The following is a 21005-nucleotide window of genomic DNA, read 5'->3' on the forward strand; positions in this document are numbered from 1 at the left end:
ATAATCAGACGTTTAATAAAGTTTGGACAATTGTGAGAAAACCCAAGTTTTACTTTATCGTTGAATGATTATCCCAAGTTAGGCGAATGATCGTTGATAAAATATGGCTACTTTTTGCAACGCCTGGGTGGTTTAGTTTCACATTCTATTAATATATTTTTTATGACATGTCTTAACTGCCCTCAATACATTTGCTTTGTAAGTTTACTTAACTTCAAGAGCAGATATACACGTGTGGATATAAAATGTATCGCAAAATCCAAGGTCTTTAAATTAAGATAATGATCTGATATGAACGGTATGATTACTTAAAAGATCAAGGTTGTGCTATAAATAGATAATCAACCTGCTTTGCTTGTTTTTTTTCGAACAGTTCGTTATAAGGGTTTCAAGCTTTTTATCGAAAACGTTTGAACTTATTGTCAATAAACTTGTAATAAATATACTAGTTATCGTATAATAATTTTTATAACGTTCAACAGTTTTATATCTTGCAAACATATGAAAGGCAATCCTACGGAAGCGACCTGGTGCCAATTTAACATGTTCTATAAAAATTGATAACTCCTACGTAGGAGTTAGAAAAGCCTAATTAGGAGTTTATAACTCTTACGTAGGACTTTATAAGTCCTACGTAGGACTTTGTAACTCCTACGTAGAAGATAAAAAAGCCTAATTAGGAGTTTAAAACTCCTACGTAGGACTTAAAAAGTCCTACGTTGGACTTTGCAATTCCTACGTAGGAGATAAAAAACCTAATTAGGAGTTTATAACTCCTACGTAGGACTTTTCAACTCCTACGTAGGACTTTTTACCTCCTACGTAGGACTTTTAAACTCCTACGTAGTACTTTTTAACTCCTACATAGGACTTTATAACTCCTACGAAGGACTTTTTAACTCCTACGTAGGACTTTATAAGTCCTACGAAGGACTTTGTAACTCCTACGTAGAAGATAAAAAAGCCTTATTAGGAGTTTATAACTCCAACGTAGGACTTTATAACTCCTAGGTAGAGGAACATTTATAAAGTCCTACGTATGAGTTATAAACTCCTACGTAGGACTTTAAAACTTCTAATTAGTTTTTTTTCTCCTACGTAGGTGTTATAAAGTCCTACGTAGGACTTAGAAAGTCCTACGTAGGAGTTATAAACTCCTAATTAGGCTTTTTTATCTCCTACGTAGGAGTTATAAAGTCCTACGTAGGAGTTATTTTTTTATAAAACATGTTAAATTGGCACCGTACAATCCCTTTATCTTTAGCAAAATGCATTTTTAAAACCTTGTTGTTTAAACAAATGCTCAGGATTTACACGATATGATCAAATAAGTGTCAAACACATCTTTGACTATAATTAAATATGAAAAACAAAAAATGTCATATCAACTTCTTATGATGCACATTATATATCATTATGATCATAAAGAATTAGGGCTTATATAACCTTTGAAGCGTATTTAGTTATTTGTTTTACGGAAAACATATGCTGTACTGCATGCAATTATTGTATCAAACACTAAACACTAAAAGTTTGGAACTCGAAACCAATGCTGCACTTAAATGATAAATCATTTTCGAGTCTATGTGCATCACTGAAAAATGTCTGAATAAGAGGATTAAGATGATGGTTTGTATGTCATCAGATCAGCTGTTCGGTTTTAATCTTGATTTAGAAATTCGTCTGAAAAAAAAGGGTTTTGTAGTTAATAAAATATGACAGAAAACAGGGCATTGCCAAGTTAAATTGGAGGGAAAGTTACAAATAAGAATGAATAAACTTGACATTGACAAAATGAATATAAAATAGTGTAAAGATTTTTGAATCGATTAGGAATATTGTTTTATATTGTGGCTGATTTGTTCCATTCGTGTTTTCGTCCTGCGACCCCGCCAAGCGAAATGTCGAGAATTAACAAGTTAAAATTGCGGGCGCGCGGAGGGAAATACGTTTGTTAGAAAGGGGACGAGGCGAAGTTTGCTAAATAAAATATCGCCCCGCGGGGGGAGTGGGCGAAGCGAAAACACGCTTATTAGCAGCACCGCTTATAAACGTGTTTTCGCTCCGCGCCCCGCCATTTTACCTTATTAATTCTATACTTTTCGCTTGGCGGGTCGCGGAGCGAAAACACGCTTAATAGCTGGGGCGCTAATATATCTTCACCCGCTACCCAGCTAATAAGCGTGCTTTTGCCCCGTGCCTACGCAGATTAATTTCTTAAACCTCGCTTTGCGCCTCCGCGGGGTGGCGTTTTATATATTTAACTTTGCCCAGCGCTTCGCTAATGCGCGTGTTTTTCGCTCCGCGCCCCGCTTTTTGTTTCCGATAAGCAATAAAGTACCTTTCATATCAATAAAATAATACTCTTAGCTACATTCCATCCTTTGATACTTTTATCAAAACATTTAAACAAGTAATGTCCTGTTTCATGAGACTCACGATTAATATTTTACCGACGGTATAAATCATGTATAGGTTAACCTGCACGGATAGGGTTTTTAATGTGTATGTTTTGTATGTAATGCCAAAAGCGAATTATCTAGACTCTTAATGGAACTTTTATCATTATGAAAGCGTTTACCGTTCCATAAATTTAAGAGCTCGTAATCTGATATGCAATGCAAACGTAAAACCTTTTCCCATTTAACAATGAAAATGCAAAGTTTTACTTTATCATTTACATAGTTCAAGCTTTGTTGAAAGGATATGAGTGTGATGTTTCAAATCAGAATTGTCCACTAACATATATTGGTTGACTTGTTATTATATAAATAACACATGGGTTTGTGGGTAACAGTAAAAATATCATCCCGAGGAAAATACTGATACCCGATATTTTTACTATTACCCACAAACCCATGTGTTATTAATTTTATTACCCCAAACAAACACTGTGATGATCTGAATTTGTCAACTAAATCTAACTGTTACAAAAATAAACCAAAAAGCAATAACTAAACTGTCCTTACCTTGCAAGTTTTAAGTGTACTGTAGGCCTACCTGAGAAGCTGTTTTTCTTTTATTCTTTAGGCAAGTAATCATATCTGCCAGTCATAAACATAAAATAAGGTGTGTTTTATTTAGAAAACAAAACACTAACCCATTTATAAGGTTATGATCTGTGAAATCTGATCCTTGTGCATCCAGAATATTCTTCGCATGTTTTTTTGACAAAGTGCATTTACAAAATAACGATGATACCATACAGATGTATGTCCACCAACTCTATATGTATCGTTCACTGGTTAAAATTGTTTAATAATCCTTTGTTGCATGCTTTAATCGTCTGCATGTTCCACTTTGACACAAAAATATTCACATTACAATAACTTCAATTGAAAACGGATGTTTACTTTTTGACTTATCAACAAAAAGATGTGCAAAGACCTAATTTTTTTGAGAGTCATAGTTACTTTGGTGATGCCCTAGGCCCTATCGTCGAAAATAAGAATGAATCGAGAGAAAAATGGCGGCCATTTTATTTCATTTTATTTAGAAAACATACCACGTGACCAGATTTTATAATGTTAAAAAAACTGTTACCTCTGTAACAGTTCGAAATTCTTAGTCACGTGGTACACTTGCATTAACAATAAGAATAACTCTCAGAGGCCTATGGGAAATTAACATTACGAAAAAAGTGAGGGGTAATAAAATAAATTATTGACCAGACGGTTTCATATCTGATCTTAAACCTTTGTGTTCCCAAAAAGTTATCAAATTTAATTTATACTTTTAATAAGACATTTTGCCGGTGAAGATATTATCATTTTCAATGGATAGCCTCGGCCAATATGACATTGTGTAGGTAAAAATCACATCATTTTTCAATGATTCAATAAATCATTTGTCATTATAATATGATTAGCCTAAAATTACAAAAAAATAACGCTTGATATTAAAAAAAAAAAAGACACACGCTATCAATGTTCTTATCAATGTGATGTTAATTTTACCGTAAATAGATTTTGAAACCGATAAATATTCCATAAAGAACAAAATGTGAGAGTTTTAAATAGTTTAGGCTTTATGGTCATTCAATATGAGTGTGATTCTATTTTAGATAGATACAATCCTGCAAGTGAATGTGATAGTACACCTAGTCATAACTGCGCATGCATAAATCATGGTATATTTAGTAGAAATACTTTGTTGAATTTAAAACACGTGTTCGTTAACTTATCTGTATTTCTGTTTTCAATTCGGACCTAATGATTTTACATAGTGACTTTAAATTAAATAAGCAAGTGATGATTGATTTTTACACTATGTTTCATCTTCATTAAATGTATTAAATATTAAAAAAAAGACTTTTTTGCTCAGGCTAAAATACGAATATAAGATTTAAGTCATAAATTTCTGCAGATATAACTCGTATATACAAGTTTTAAAAACATAAAAAACACTTATCATTTAAACTTTTGCTATAATAACACTTTGGGTTAAATACACACGGAATTTCACTTGGCCAGAGAATTTTGTACTTGCTATTATACCATTACGTATCATTAGATCGAGCTTGATTCCGCAAATGAAGCTTAATCAATATAACGTTTCCGCATCTTAAAACAGTTAAGACTTCTGCATCAAAACCAGTGCAATTTCTAAAATAGTGGTCAAATATTAAGAACATAATTATACAGATGAGTAAATTAAAATTATACAGAAGGGTAAATTATCAATGAAAAAAATCCAACACATGCGGGTTTTTTTAAGTATTTAATATGCATTTCAAGTTAGACGATTCTAACTTTGTTAGTATAAATAATGACACAATACATTAAATCCGGAAATCACATTATTTTTACTATTAAATATTGCTATGAAATGCATTGTTTGTTTTCTCAGAAGAGGTATTGGTCTTAAAAACGTATTTGATATAATCAAATGTAATCTTTACGTTAGTTGTGTATAATCATATCATTGAAATGAAAAGTTGTATACAAATTAGCTAATTGTAAGAAGATAATGCTAATGGTCCCACATATAACATACATGTATAGAAGTGCATTTACGGTTATCTAATAAAGTTTCGATTGTCATATTAGGATAGGAACTATTACTGACATTAATATTATAAACAGTTCTTATATTATTATTATATATTGAAAGACAACCAGCAACGACATCAAAATACTATCCTAGCTACGATTTTCAAAATTAATGAAAAAAAAACAACAACAACAACAACAAAAAAACAAACAAAAAAAACACTTGTTATTTTATACATTACCATTTAATACTATGATTGATTTTGAAAGAAACCACTGAAAGACTCAATAAGATCTGCATTACTTGACTGTGGATAGATAAAGGTTGTTTCAAAAATGTCTACGTTAAACCACGAGGGATTTAAGAAATAAAACATCCTGATAGAATTGTTGTCATTATGTCATACTATCGCCGACATTGGCTAAGTTTTATTTTTTGTTGTGCAAAAGTATAGACTCTAAGTTATAATGTATCATGCATGGAAAGCCATACTACCTTTTATAAGGAAATGAGCCTCGTTGTTGCATTCATGGTAAAATAAAATGTTAAGAAACCGAAGAAAATATGTTGTACTTGCATTACGTTTTCTCGTTGTTTTGAACAGTTATGGATTCTGTTGGTTACGGGGACCATGCTATTTCTTATTTAAAAATATAAAGTTCAAAACAATTATGACAAAATGTTCAATTACGTTTTATTTTTGCCTGACCTGAGCCAGGTTGCATCGTTCTGATACATTGTCTGTGTGCTCGCTCTAGCGGTACATGTAGATGCTGGTTTCTGTAACGCCGCTCCATAACTCACACCCATATAGGGTTTTTAGGATGACAACAAGTTGGTACACCTTCCTTTATGTTAATGGATTTAGGCTGTTTGTCAAAGATACCATAAAATGTCTTTTTTTTATTTAATGCATCTTTCTTTGATATTTTCTTGTCGCGTGATGCCTTTGCACATTTTACACCAAGATGCTTTCCTACCCGCCAATTGACTATTTTCTTATATATGAACTGTATTCATTAAAAAAAAGTAACGTTTTTTTTTAAATTCTCATGACAGAGTTTATCTAAATCATTTTATAACTGGGGTATATAGTGTCATTCCTTCATTCTCTCATTCCATCATCGTCAGTTTCCGTTCATTTTCTTGACAACAGTTGCACACATTCAAATAAAATTTGCCATGGATTATTCATAGAAAAGATAAGGTCAAGTTTGAATTTGGTCAAGGGTTAATGATCTTTGACAGAGTTATGGTCCTTTGAAGTATTTTTCAGTTTCCGTTCAAAATATCCACATTATGATAGTTCAGGGACAATGAACACTCTGGAGATGACTTGATTTAAACCAATAATAATGGTAATATTTATACTGATTATATGCTTATAAATAAAACATTGAGAAATATTGACTACATAGATTGTGTAGTTTAATTTTCCGTATTTTTCTCTCTAAAATATAATTTTTACTGCAGTGATGCATATTTTCCGTTCTTTCATTGGTGCCTTGCGGATTACTTTCTTATAAATTTAGCCAGTACACAAAATTTAAAATCAATCCTTTCTAATCATGAGGTAAAAAAAAGAGAACAAAGAATATACATGTAATAAACAGAAAATAAAGCATACATAATTTATTTTCATCTTGTGGTATAAAAATAATCGTATTTCACTAGAACCTACTGCCACTCGTGAAATATTAATTTTCATACCACCCGATGAAAATAAATCCTGTATTGATAGAAAAAACTTGAATATCCTCTAATTATTTTACGACGTCAACAACGTCAATTCTGCAATGAAAGCTTGCAGCGGATTAAATACGCCTTGCTGCACGACATTGTAGCTTGTAACCATAAGATATTAAATTTTCTTCACTTGCTATTTTAATCGTGTACGCAAGTAAGAAGATGGGAAACAGTATACATGCAGTCAACGAACGTTTTGAACATACCTCAAATAAAAGAGCATAGATTTTTTAAAACTATGGCATGGTGAATCGTCACCCAGTATAACTGTTGTGCAAATCTCTTGACATACAATGATGAAAGTTAGTGTAAATATTGATCTAGAAATAATTAAATCGGTCATGTATCAGATATATACGAGAATGTAATTTTGCAAACATTAACTGAAGTTCGGCAACCTAACTGAAGTTTGGCAACGTTAAAAGTTATTCATACAGGGGTAATTTCAAGAAAGCATAATCATCAATATAGCTCAAAACAGCAACATCTTTTAAAACAAGTCACATTTGATACGCTCATCTAATTTGTTATTTCCAATAGATAAAACACGAAAATATCTGAAAAATGATTAAATTGTGAGATAGTCAGACGTTAAATAAATTTTGGACACTTTTGACAAAGGCCACGTTTTGCACTGTCGTTGAATAATAAGCTCAAGTTAGGCGAATGGACGTTGATAAATTATGACTTCGTTATGTCAAGTCAGTTTTATATCATGTAGGCGTTTTAGTTTCGCATTCTATAAATGTTTATGACATGACTTGCTTCCCTAAATATCTTTGCTTTGTAAGTTTGGTTAACTTCAATAGCATCTATCAAATACACTATTGGATATAAGATGTATCGCAAAATCCAAGGTCTATAAATTAAAATTATAAAGATGTTTTTCAGATCTGATGTGAACAATATCAATAATGTTTTTGATTACTTAATAAGATCAAGGTTGTGCTATAACTGGATAATCAACCTTTTTGGCTTGCTTGTTTTGTGTGTGTGTGTTTTTTTTTCGGTCAGTTTTTTAAAAGCATTTCAAAGTGTTTATTTATTGAAAAAAATTGAACTTATTTTCAATGAACTTGTTATATACTAGTTATCGTATTACTTGACTTATGATAATCAGTTTTATAATAGCTTGCAAGGCATTCCGTTTATCTTAATCAAAATGCACTTTCTTAACCTGACAGTGCTTATTGTTAAAACATAGGCTCAAAATTTCCCCGATATTATCAAATAAAATGAATTATACATCTATCCTTATTATTGAACATAAGAAATATGGCATATTATTTTTTTACGATGCATGTTTATATACATTTTGAAATGTTAAAGCATAAAAGAACAGAACATAACTTAAAATAATGACAGCAGTAATAAAAGCACATTATATATTTATATATTATTTTTATTATATATTATCATGACGAATAAGGGTTTTATAACCTTTGAAGCGTTTAGTTTTTTGTTTATCGGTATATATATATATATACTGTGCTGAAAGCAATTATTGTATCATAGTTTGGGGACCTTTCTGTTGAAAATGTGTCAGAGTTAAATCGTATACATATACATGCACAGTGCGGTAACTGGAGTGCAGGTATCAGTTACCCGCACTCCAGATCATGCCACTTGATTGGTTCATTTTTGCTTGGTTTACATATTGTGACGGCAGAGAAAGGGAAAGCGACAGAAATATCATATTCAGATGTTCGTTCATTGGTTAATTTTTGCCGGGGTTTCATATTGTGACAACAGGGAACGTGTTTTTATGTTTGACAATGATACAAAAGGGAAAGAACACCAAAACTCTGATTAATACTCGGGGGCTACGCCCCCTCGTACAAATCAGATAGCCTCGTGTTTCGGTGCTCTTTCTATTACTTGTATCAAACACTAGTTTTATTGTTCATTAAACAATGAAAGTTCAGAACTCGAAGGGCAGCCTGTACTTAAATAAATCCACCATTTACAATTGTAAATACAACCTACACAATTGAAAAATATCAAGACAAGAGTTTAAAATGGCATGGGTAAAGATGATATCATGTCATCAGAACCGCTTTTGAAACATTACGTGGTTAAACATTTCGTCTGAATGAAACAATAAAATGATCATGAACATAATCACTTTTAATTTGGATCAATGATAGAAATACAGGGTAAAGCCAAGTTATAATGAACAGGATATTGACAAAATTAATCTATAAATATAATAGTGTAAACATGTTTTGTATCGATTTAAATATACTCTTTTAGATTAAGTGCACTATAAACGACCCATGCTTATATCATTTATGACTTGTGCTATTTTTGTCACTTACTCATAGGCTTTGCAAAACGGTTTAAAGTTAGGCAATATTTTATTCGTTTTATTTTCTTGGGATAGTTTCAAGCGTAAAAATAATTTCCAAAAAAGAATCACCGTTGTTATACAAAGATATTATGCATGTTTGACAAACTGAGGAATTTATGTTCTTAACAACATTGAACGATATTTAAAAGAGGAAGAAGCAAAGTTAGGAAGTAATTAATATCGTGAAAAAAACAACATATAAATAACCATGAGAAAACCTAGATCAATCCCTGTCGTTTCAAAACATAGCAAAGTTAGGCAATTGTGTTACCTGTTTGGCATTTAAAGACTACAATATTAAGAAACATGACGTGTTTCAGCTACATGTTTTGACATGTTCGCTTTCATAGCTTTACTTAGCTAACGGGCGCCGCCCATCAATATTTGGCAAACATTATGATGAATTATGCTCATGTAGTTATATGATATCTCTGTCATTTAATTTGTCACGTTTTTTAATGTAGTTGATTTTGCATTGAAATTTAATTCAGTAAGATATTTCAGGCATTATTGAATCAAACCTACAGTGATTAATTGTAATCGGTGTCGGGATCTTGTTGTTTAACACTTATTCTTATAAAAATTATGTTTGAATAAGTTGATGCAAATAAATCTTCTTCAAACGCGTCTGATTTATTATTCTTTAGATTTAATGGAGTTATTTTTATCAAGCAGTGATATAAATATCACCAATTTGCTGAGAGAATTTAAATAATGACAATTTAACTGAACTGGAATTTGATTTTTTCTGTTGCTTTCCTTGTTTATATTTTTTGGAAGCTTTTTACCCCTGTTTTGGGAAGTTAAATGAAAATTTAAAACGGGAATTTCATAAATTAGGTTTTAAAAAATTTAGTTTTGTTCTTTCCTAATTAACGAAATAAAAAAAAAATGTCAAACTCGCCAAATATTTATTTTTCAAATGTTAAACTTTTTAACTTAAACCCTAAATAAATTGCTTTATCGTCGGGGTTTTTTCTTTTTTTTTTAAATAATAGTCAACAGCTGATATTAAAATAAGGGGTTTGCTCAAATTTTCCCTAATTGAAAAAGATGACCCTTAAATCGCTTATACTGCAGTATAAGCGATTTAAGGGTCATCTTTTTCACTCAATTAAGGAGTACTGTTTTCGAAATAATCAAAATTGCAACAAAATGTTGAAAAAAGGACTTGGATTGTTGATGTAATAAAATGGAAAACACATGAAATCAAGTTTAAATTTTATTACAAATAATTCCAAACTAGTAAAAGGTGGATTAATCCACCCTAAGTTGCAAAACATGTATTTTCTCAAAGATCTTATAGCAAAATAAAACAAAGGACGACTTATCCGCCTTTTTCAATGTACTTCAAACCAAAGACTATGTATTTTGTAAGGAGTCTTTAGAAAACAGTAATTGAAATGGCGGACTGATCCACCTTTATACAATTATCAAAACTAAAATGTCCAATTATAACACATGAAGGAGAACTAGTCCGCCTTATGTAATGTAACGTCAACTAAAGACGTAATATTTTTCAAGTAATCTTTAGAAAATGTTAACGCATTTATATATACAATTATCAAAACTAAAAACTATAAAAACAAAAAACGGAGAGAGTTTTCAAAAAAAGTTTTACAAGCTTCCTACTCAATCCGTAAATTTTATTTTATGTAATTTATTATGTAAATGTGTGAATTATAAATAAATTATTGTTTAAACTAAAAACAAAAAGGAGGATTAGTCCGCCTTTTTCAAAATAAGGAAAATCAAATACTTTGCATTTTTCAAGACGTCTTTACAAAACATAAACTGAAATGGCGGACTAAAATAACTAAAAACTAAACAACTCAATTATAAAACATGAAGGAGGATAAGTCCGCCTTTTTCGGTGAAATTCTAGATAAAGATCAAGAGTCTTAAGAAATCATTAACTGAAAGAACGGACTAATCAAACTTTATACAACAATCAAACTAAAAAATTCAAAGAAGGATTAGTCCGCCTTCTTCAATTAAACTCAAGAACCAAAACATAACAACTCAATTATAAAACATGAAGGAGGATTAGTTCGCTTTTTTTTATTTAACTCAAAATAAAGATCAAGGAGTCTTAAGAAATCATTAACTGAAATGGCGGACTAATCCAACTAAGTAATCAAACTAAAAAAACTTAGTTATAAATCGTGAAGGAGGAAAGTCCGCCCCATTCAATGAAACTTAAACCAAAGACATGATATTTATAAAATAATCTTTAGAACACGTTCACTGAAATGACGGACTAATCCACCTTTATACCTTGATAAAAAAAACTCAATTAGTAAATCATGAAGGAGGATTAGTCCGCCTTTTTCAGTGAAACTCAAAATAATGATCAATAGTCTTTAGAAATCATTAACTGAAAGAACGGACTAATCAAACTTTATACAACAATCAAACTAAAAAATTCAAAGAAGTATTAGTCCGCCTTCTTCAATTAAACTCAAGAACAAAAACTTAACAACTCAATTATAAAACATGAAAGAGGATTAGTCCGCTTTTTTATTAAACTCGAAATAAAGATCAAGGAGTCTTAATAAATCATTAACTGAAATGGCGGACTAATCCAACTTAATAAGTAATCAAACTTAAAAAAAAAACTTAGTTATAAAACGTGAAGGAGGAAAGTCCGCCACATTCAATGAAACTTAAACCAAAGACATGATATTTATAAAATAATCTTTAGAACACGTTCACTGAAATGACGGATAATGATCAAGAGTCTTTAGAAATCAGTAACTGAAATGACGGACTGATCCGACTTTAAAAAATCATAAAACTAAAAAACTCAATTATTAAACGCGAAGGAGGATTAGTCCGCCTTCTCCAATTAAACTCAAAATAAAGATCAAGAAGTCATTAGGAATTATTAACTGAAATGACGGACTTATTCACTTTTATACAATAAAAATAATAAAAAAACTCAAATGTAAAACATCAAGGAGAATAAGTCCACCTTTTTCAGTAAAACTCAAACTGAAGATCAAGGAGTCTTAGGAAATCATTAACTGAAATGACGGATTAATCCAACTTTAAACAATAATCAAACTAATTAACTCAAGGAGAACTAGTCCGCCTTCTCCAATTTAACTCAAAATAAAGATCAAGGAGTCTTTAGAAATCTTTAACTGAAATGACAGACTTTATACAATAATCAAACAAAAAAACTCAGTTATTGAACGTGAAGGAGGATTAGTCCGCCTTTTTTTTCAGTGAAACCCAAAATAAAGTTCAATGAGTCTTTAGAAATAATTAACTGAAATGACGGACTAATCAAACTTTAAACAATATTCAAACTAAAAAACTCAAAGAGGATTAGTCTGCCTTCTCCAATTAAACTCGAAATAAAAATCAAACCTTTTAGAAATCATGATGTGAAATGACTGACTAATCCAACTTTAAACAATAATCAAACTAAAATACGCAAGGAGGATAAGTCCGCTTTATCCAATTTAACTCGAAATAAATATCAAGGAGTCTTTAGAAATCATTAACTGAAATGGCGGACTTATACACCTTTATACAATAATCAAAACAGAAAAGTACAATAAGGAAAAACGTGAAGGAGGATTAGTCCGCCTTTTTCAGTGTAACTCAAAATAAAGATCAAGGAGTCTTTAGAAATCATTAACTGAAATGACGGACTAGTTCACCTTTATACAATAACCAAAACAAAAAGAAATTCAATTGTAAAACATGAAGGAGGATTAGTCTGCCTTTTTCACTGAAACTCAAGATAAAGATTAAAGAGTCCTTAGAAATCATTAACTGAAATGACGGACTAATCAAACTAAAAAACTCAAGAAGGATTAGTCCGCCTTCTCCAATTAAACTCGAAATAAAAATCAAGGCTCTTTAGAAATCATGAATTGAAATGATGGACTACTCCAACTTTAAACAATAATCAAACTAAAGTCCGCCTTTTTCAGTGTAACTAATATAAAGATCAAGGAGTCTTTAGCAATTATTAACTTAAATGACGGACTTATCCAACTTTAAACAATAATAAAATTTTAAAAAATTCGGGGGAATAGTCCGCCGTTTCAGTGAAACTCGAAATAAAGATCAAGGAGTCCTTGAAATTATCAACTTACATGACGGACTAATCCACCTGTATACAACAATCAAAAATAAACAACTCAATTATAAAACGTGAAGGAGGACTAGCCCGCCTTTTTCAGTGAGCTTAAACTAGAGATCAAGGAGACTTTAGAAAATGTTCACTGAAATGACGGACATTTACACAATTATTAAAAATAAAGAGTTCAGTTATGAAACGAAAAGGAGGACTAGTAAGTGAAAAAGCTTAAGCAAAACATAAATTGTAATGAAACACATCTTTACATGACGTGACAAACAACAAATCTCTTTAATGCCACCACTAGTATTTTATTCTGTTTTATGAAAAAACATTATCCCATAAAAGTGTCACATGTGTACCAACGAATAGCACCTTTTTCAGGTCGCATAGCCACGGGAATATATTTCATGCTCATGTTTCTATCCTGCCAACAACGTGTGTCTCTTTCAAGATTAGTTCAACTGTATACGTTTGAATTTTTATTGACAAAATAGGTACTTTTTGTGGTTTCATTTATCCCTCAAAATTTTTTTCACTTTTTGAAGGAGTAATTTTTTTTTCAAAAAGATAAAAACATGTAATACTATACATATGTTTAAAATAATTATTTAAAATAGCGCGTGTTCCGAACGCTTTGATAGCGACGTTTTCGACTACATGAGGCACTATTGTGATATTATCCAGAGGTACGTGACCAGCATCAACCAACTTGTTTCGGTCTGTACTCTTTTACTTCCGTCCCGAACAACGTTTATGGCATGAGTTGTAATTTTGTTGTTCTCCTTCCCTGAAAAACATTACTTTACTTTAATTTGATTATAAAAGGAAAAGACTGACTACGTTAAGATATGGTGGCGCAACAATGTGTTTAATGAAACATGTAATAATTACCTTATAATGTATTTGTACAGACAAAGAAACATGTAGAACGTCGACACTTATGACTGAATGTTTATAGATAGCATCTAGGGAATGAAGAATTATAGCCAAATACATCTGTCATGCTGGTAAAAACCATATTTTTATACCTTTTAGTTTAAATCTACGATCTGTTTTAATATAAAACTCTGTTGCATCAGTCTGATTGACCAAAATTTTAAACTGATAATATTCCCCATCGGGATCTTCGTCAATGGTCAATCTACTGGTAACCTTGACAACCCCTTTTCCTCCACAATATCCATTTATACAGCCATATTCGTCAGTTGATTCTAATGGTAGCCTTTCCTCAAATAAAACTGGTATCTGGCCTTCCTATGCATATGTGAGATGAAAAAAAAAAGTGTTCATACTAATTTAAAACATAAACGTTGACAGAAATTTGCTGGTTCTTTTGAGACAATCCTCTTTAGTTCTGATGTTTCTTGAAAAAAGAAGAACAACATTCGAAAATGTTTCAAACAAGACCTTAACCTTATTGAGTTGCATCTGTAATTAACTGTAAAGGTGCATAGTTCTTAACAATATTTGGAAATAATACAAAAAACTTAATACTTGTATATTTAATACCTTATTTAATATCGAAACATATTTACTTGTATTTACCTTAACATAGTACCATGTAAAAGAGACACTTGCACTAGGCGACAGGCAACCTGTCGTTACTTTAATAGTAGTAGTTGACGATGAATCACTTGACGACGTTATTGTTGTAGCGCTAGCTTCTGGTATCACTACCAAATTAGAAATTATAATTAATTAAATAAAGTGATACCAATCGCTGTGTTATATCAAGTTCTACATACTACATCTGTCATTTTAGTACTGCAGGGTATAATAACATAAGAAATGGTGTATTTATGGATCGACTCAATGTAATTAATAAGATACTCTTCAACATTGTTTTTCTTAATATGAGTACTCAGTCCTCTGACACAGGTTAACCCTTGGTTTTTCTTCTGTAAGTGTCACTCCCTGGCTCGACTGTTTCTTTGGTTTAATTTTTACTTGTGTCAACGTCGCGCCCTTGCTATTTCAGTTTGCCCTTTACTGTCCGATGTTTTTCTCTTTTCAAAGTGGTTTTGATTTTGTTGTTTGTTAGGGGCTGCGTTCATGAATTCTGCCGTGATCTTTGTAATCAAGTTTCAAAAATTAAAACATTTCTGATTTTTCCTTTTATTTGATTTTCAAGAAATTACAACGAAGAAGAGTTTTATGTACTTTTCATCAACTTATAATGATTACACATGTACAACAAGCAATAAATTATTCAAATAACTTGTACTTTACCTTTAATTCTTGCAGTAAATGACGCTGACTCATATCCATCATCACACTTAAACTGCTTAAAATTGTCAGCATATGTTATCTTGTCCATTGAGATGTTAAATATGCCATGAGCACTATCAAATGAAAATCTATAATATGTCCCATGAGTGTTACATATATTATTGATACATTCAAAAGCAATTTCTTTGTTTATTTCCCATGTAAAAGAAAATGAGTTTGGCTTGACTTTACAGACGAGCACACATTGTCCCTTACATTTAAGACGTCCATCTGAAGCAATGTCGCCATATGCTGTTAACGAAACATTCGCTTCCAAAACATCTAAAAAGAAAAATAATGTGTGAATATGCTGAATTTAATAAGGAAAATCAGTTTAATACAATTTTACAAATCAAACCAAAGCGTTTAAAAAGAAATGTATAATTAAAAATACTGAAGAAAAGAAAAGGCACTTCCAAATGGTCTATCCAGATATATAAAATAATTCAGATGGAGTGTCTATTGTATTCTAAATTTTATGCATTATTGCAGCATTTGATTTGTAAATATATTCATTTATTCATGTAAGAGTATAACATGTTTTTGATGTCCGTCATTGCTTTTAAAATAAGACACTTATCACATATCTGCCTACGGAAAATAAAGGAATACAAATTATATACTAGTTACTGTAAGTAATTAACCTATTTTGTAAATGATTTAATGGTTTCGATATAGCATAGTTAAGAAACTGAACTTACCTATTAACTGACACAAACATGCTATTAGAAACAAGTATTTTATTCCGCTTCTGTTCTCTCTTGAATCATCGGATTTCCTTAACATTGTAACGGTTTTATTTGTTGTCACTTTTATTTTACAATTCCTTCACTGTTTCCCACCTATCTTAAAACAAAAAACTGGTATGCGTTTGTTAATAATATGAATTGTAGCATGTGAATCTTTAACAATCTAGTTTATTTGTATTTATATGACATTTTTCGGCAAGTAATTTAGAATAATAACGCATCTAGAATATTTATATCATACAAATAGTTATAAATAATCTATAAGTCATGCCTTTATCGGTCTGGAACAATACCTACCTACAATGTTGAAATGAAAGCGAGGTATATGTTTGTTTTGTCAAGCAGTTTCAAAACAAAATTGTGTTAAGGTTTGTATCTCCTTAAACAAATATAATCATTTCATTCAGGCTCTTTAAATTCCTTGCTTATATGTTTATTAAATTTCAAGAAAGGATTTATCCCATCACAAAATGTATTCAACTAGTGTTTATTTCATAATGCAGTCTTAAAGCTAATTTATGTTACACAACTGAAGTTATTTATAATTCAGACGTCAAAGCTTGTTTACTTATCATACATATTTCGTCAATAAAACTTTCATTATCAGTGTATCTTAGTAGACCGATTTTTTTTAAAACCCAGCACAAACAAAGTGATTTATTATCCATATATTTAATCTTTTTTCTTTTTATCTTTTAAGTATGGTGAAACATTGCAGTTGTGAAAAAAGGAATCATTAAAGAACGCAAAAAAAAAGACCTGCAAAGAGAAAAGTTTGAAAAAAAAATATCGGATTGATTGTGCTGGTATATATATGCCTTATGTTGTATCTTAAAAATAACAATTAGTTGCATGTGGTCAAAGAGATAGCGAAACACACACACACGCACTAATGTAAGCACACATACATGCACGCACGCACACACTCGCACGCAAACACTTATTTTTATAAGCAACACATTTTTTTACTCAAAGAAATCGTACATTTTCAGAAATGTAATGTTGATAAATCACAATATTAAGCAATAAAGTACATTTTCATGTCAATAAAGTAATAATGTAAGCTACATCCCATCCTTTGCTACCTTCATCAAAACATTTAATAAGTAGAGTAAAAAACTAAAAACCCTATCCGTGCCGGTTAATCTAGTCATGATTCATAGCGTCAGGCAATTATGAATTGTGAGTCTCATGAACAGTCATGAAACGGTATGAATTATGAATAGACTAACCTACACGGATGAGGGCTCCAAAAGTGAATACTCTACACTCTTAATGAAATGTTTATCAATATAAAAGCGTTCACAGATTGTTCTAAAAACTTAAGAGCTCGTAAAACAATGCACCGCTTTTAAATAGTTTAGGCTGTATTGTCATTCAATATGAGTCTTGCTCTATTATCGAGAGATTCAATCCAGCCTGTGGGTATGATACTACACCTAGTCATAACTGCGCATGCGTAATTTATGGTATATTGAATAGAAATAGTTTTTTGAATTTAAAACACGTGCTTGTTAACTTATCTATATTTTTGTTTTCAATTTGGACCTAAAGATTTTACATCGTGACTTTAAATAACAAATGATAATTGACTTTTACACTATGTTGCATCTTAAGTAAATGCATTAAATTCTTAAAATAGACTCTCCTTTTCAAAGGCTTAAATACGATAATCTTATCCAGCAACTAAAACCTGTGTTCATTTATAGGAAATCTAGACTAAAATCATAAACATCTTCAGATATTACTCGTATATACACGTTTTAAAGGAATAAAAAAAAACACATATCACCTTTAAAGTAAACTTTAGCTATTACAGTTTGGGTTAAATACAAAATTTAATGTACATACGGAATTTCATTTGGCCAGAGAGTTTTTTTACTTGCTATAACATTATAATGTATCATTGGATCGAGCTTGATTTCAATCAATATTAACGTTTTCGCGTTACTGCATCAAAACAATGCAATTTCTAAAAAAGTGGTCAAATAATATGAACACAATTAAACAGAAGGGAAAATTATCAATGAAAACAATCCAGCACATGTGTTGGATAGTTTTTCAAGTATTATATATGCATTTTAAAGTAGACGATTCTAACTTTGATAATACAAATTATGACACAATACATTAAATCCGGAAATCACCTTATTTTTTACTATTTAATATATTAGCCCATGAAAACCTTTGTTGCTTTTTTACTAAGAAGAGGTATTTGTATTAAGAAAACTTATTTTTAATAATCAAATATAATCTTTTATTTTGTTTTCATTGAAATGAAAATTTATAAACTAATTAGCAAATTGTAAAAAGATAATGCCAATGGTCCAACATATATCATACATGTATAGAAGTGCGAATACATTTCGTTCTCTAATAAAGTTTTGATTGCCATATTCGGATCGGAACAAATATTGATATTAATATCATAACAGGTCTTTTAGTAAAATTAAATCATGAAAGACAACCAAATAAGAAATCAAAATACTATCTAAGCTATGATTTTACAAAATTAATGACAAAAAACTTGTTCTTTACGACATTACCATTTAATACAGTAATTGATTTTGAAAGAGACCAATGAAAGACTCAATAAGATCTTCATGACATGACTTTGAAATTTATAGGTTGGTGAGAAAATGGCTCTACGATGGATTTTAAGAAAAAAGAAACAACGTGTAGATAGAATTTATGTGTGTCTTCATATAATTATGTCATACTTACAAAGACTTTGGCGATATTCTGATATTTTTGTTGTGCAAGATTATAGACCCCCACTGACAATACTTATTATAAACTGGTATGTCTTTCACCAATCTAGATAATCTAACTACTTTTGTTAATTTTTTTTGTTGATATATCGTTACAAAATATCATTTGTATACCGCATGATATTATATGCACATGTTTATCACATACTTCATAAGTTCACCTGACTTGATTAAAACAAACACCAAAAATGTAAATTGCTATTCTCATGAATAAATGACATATGCATACAAACGCATTTACTTTGCTAATCTAGTATCACATTAGTACGTGTTTCCTCTAAGTCATGCAATTATTACAATCTAGAATTTGACCTAATACTTTATTATATGTATCCACTATAAATATAAAAACAGGTCTGCAAACGTTTACAAAAGTTCGGCAACCTGCCCTCATTTCGGGGTCCTTTCAAGATATGTAAGAAAGAGAATAATTTTACACAGCTATAGTTTCTAAAACAAGTAGTATTCTAAGTGATAGTCGAATTGTTATTTAGCAAAAAAGTTAATTAACAAATTTCTCTCATAAATGGTCGAAAGAGTTATTTTCAGCGGATTTTATAAATCTTAGACAATCTTGAGAAATCCCATAATGTCTGTGTCGTTAGAGAATGTACTCAAGTTAGGTTAATGCTTCTTTATTGATAAAGGAATATTTATCACGCTTTCAGGTGTATGCAATAAAAGTGGGTTAGTTTCTCATTCAAAACAGAAAATGTGTATAATCGCTTCGTTTGATTAAAGGTGTTTAAAAGATGATCAAATTTTCAGTGCAATCCCCTATTGAATAAAGATAACGAGGTGCCAAAGGGGGGTTCACCTCCTGCTGAAAGGTTTAAAGGGGTTCAGGAGACCCCCTCATCTCCAAGAAAGGTTTGGACTTGTGAGAGGCTAAAATTGCCTCAAATCAACCTTAAGGTAACGTGTTACTAACGCTGAACAGCCCGTGACTCTATTTTAATACATTGAGAATTTGCAGAACTTTGAAATTAGCTTTTAATTGAAAGCTCAACGCAAAATGGTGAGTCTTGACAATTTTGATGTGTCCCCTCGTTGCAATGGTACAGAAAATGTAAGAGTGATGTTGTTACAATTGCTATTGTCCAGTCAACATTTGTGCCAAGTTTGAACAGTATCGATGCCTTTGTTATAGTTTCATAGCAATTTAAACATTTAACAGGAGGCTTTTCAATGAAAACAACCATTTTTCACAAATTGCTCATGAAGTAATGGGTTAAGTCATAAAAAATTAAAACGGGATCATCCTTTGGGAGAATAATTTTACAGCAAAGCTACCTGAAAATTGAACACTTGGTTTGGTCGAGTGTGTACATTAGGGATAAAGAAAAAGTGCAAAATCTATCACGCCCCCTAGCACCGGCTTAAGCGGTACCCAATCTTTAACACTTTCAAGTGCTGGCATCAATCGACCCGAAGGATCAGAAAAATGTAACAACACTGAAGTGTAGTACGGATAAACTTTTAACAGCTGCCACACGGAAATTGACACCTGCTGCTTTGAAGGATGAATTTATGGAAGAAGAGTGGCTCTGTAACTTTCTGATTCTTTCGAACACATCTTCGATTTTATTGCTCAGCTAACTCGTAACCACGACCTAAATGTGTTAATTTGATTGATCGGCTTTCTCGTTGCTTCTTGTTTTCTTCTGAGCGACATAGCGAATTTTTCTGAGTTATACTGTTTGTCAGTGATAGAAATGATTTTTCAAATAAACTTGTAGAAAGACAAGGTCAGCTCAACTTTAACTTGCTTCGCTAGTTTTAGTTTCCTGACACTGATTTTTTTCATAGAAAAATGATAGGAACCTTTGCCCCAAGGTCATTGTTACTGTTCATCTGGTAAGTAAAGCATAACGACTAACTCTATTTGCTTTTTTTCCCAAATTCAGCTTAAGTTACCTCTTAAAATAGAGGAAAAAACAATAGATTGTTTCGATGAAATGTATTCTCTTTAATAAAAGGTAACTCTTTAATAAAACAACTTTACATACAGGGTGGAAAAGTGATATTTT

General features: G+C 31.1%; 1 protein-coding gene across 3 annotated transcripts; it reads right to left on the minus strand.

The window, feature by feature from the left end:
• Positions 1 to 13358: 13358 nt before the first annotated feature.
• On the minus strand, positions 13359 to 16825 carry LOC132713959 (uncharacterized). 3 transcript variants are annotated; one of them, XM_060696695.1, is made up of 6 exons: positions 16502 to 16825; positions 16157 to 16297; positions 15417 to 15737; positions 14733 to 14860; positions 14216 to 14441; positions 13359 to 13974 (listed from the first exon to the last, which is right to left on the minus strand). In XM_060696695.1, the coding sequence occupies exons 2-6, from the start codon at positions 16239 to 16241 to the stop codon at positions 13853 to 13855; spliced, it is 882 nt and encodes a 293-aa protein (XP_060552678.1). In that variant the 5' UTR covers positions 16242 to 16297; positions 16502 to 16825; the 3' UTR covers positions 13359 to 13852. The 3 variants fall into 3 exon arrangements, with proteins under 3 accessions (XP_060552678.1, XP_060552677.1, XP_060552676.1); XM_060696694.1 differs by having other exon boundaries at positions 16157 to 16315; XM_060696693.1 differs by having other exon boundaries at positions 16157 to 16301; positions 16502 to 16824.
• Positions 16826 to 21005: the final 4180 nt, after the last annotated feature.

Source organism: Ruditapes philippinarum, unplaced genomic scaffold (assembly GCF_026571515.1).
Source record: "Ruditapes philippinarum isolate M1 unplaced genomic scaffold, ASM2657151v2 ctg6201_1_1_1_1, whole genome shotgun sequence".
Taxonomy (NCBI): domain Eukaryota; kingdom Metazoa; phylum Mollusca; class Bivalvia; order Venerida; family Veneridae; genus Ruditapes; species Ruditapes philippinarum.

What these genes read in the sequence shown, in the direction of transcription:
- LOC132713959 (XM_060696695.1), bottom strand. Translation starts at nt 16,241, where the DNA reads ATGTTAAGGAAATCCGATGATTCAAGAGAGAACAGAAGCGGAATAAAA. An exon ending in ATGTTTGTGTCAGTTAATAG is followed by an intron (nt 15,738 to 16,156) that starts GTAAGTTCAGTT and finishes TTTTCTTTTTAG; the next exon opens with ATGTTTTGGAAGCGAATGTT. An exon ending in ATTTACTGCAAGAATTAAAG is followed by an intron (nt 14,861 to 15,416) that starts GTAAAGTACAAG and finishes CTAATTTGGTAG; the next exon opens with TGATACCAGAAGCTAGCGCT.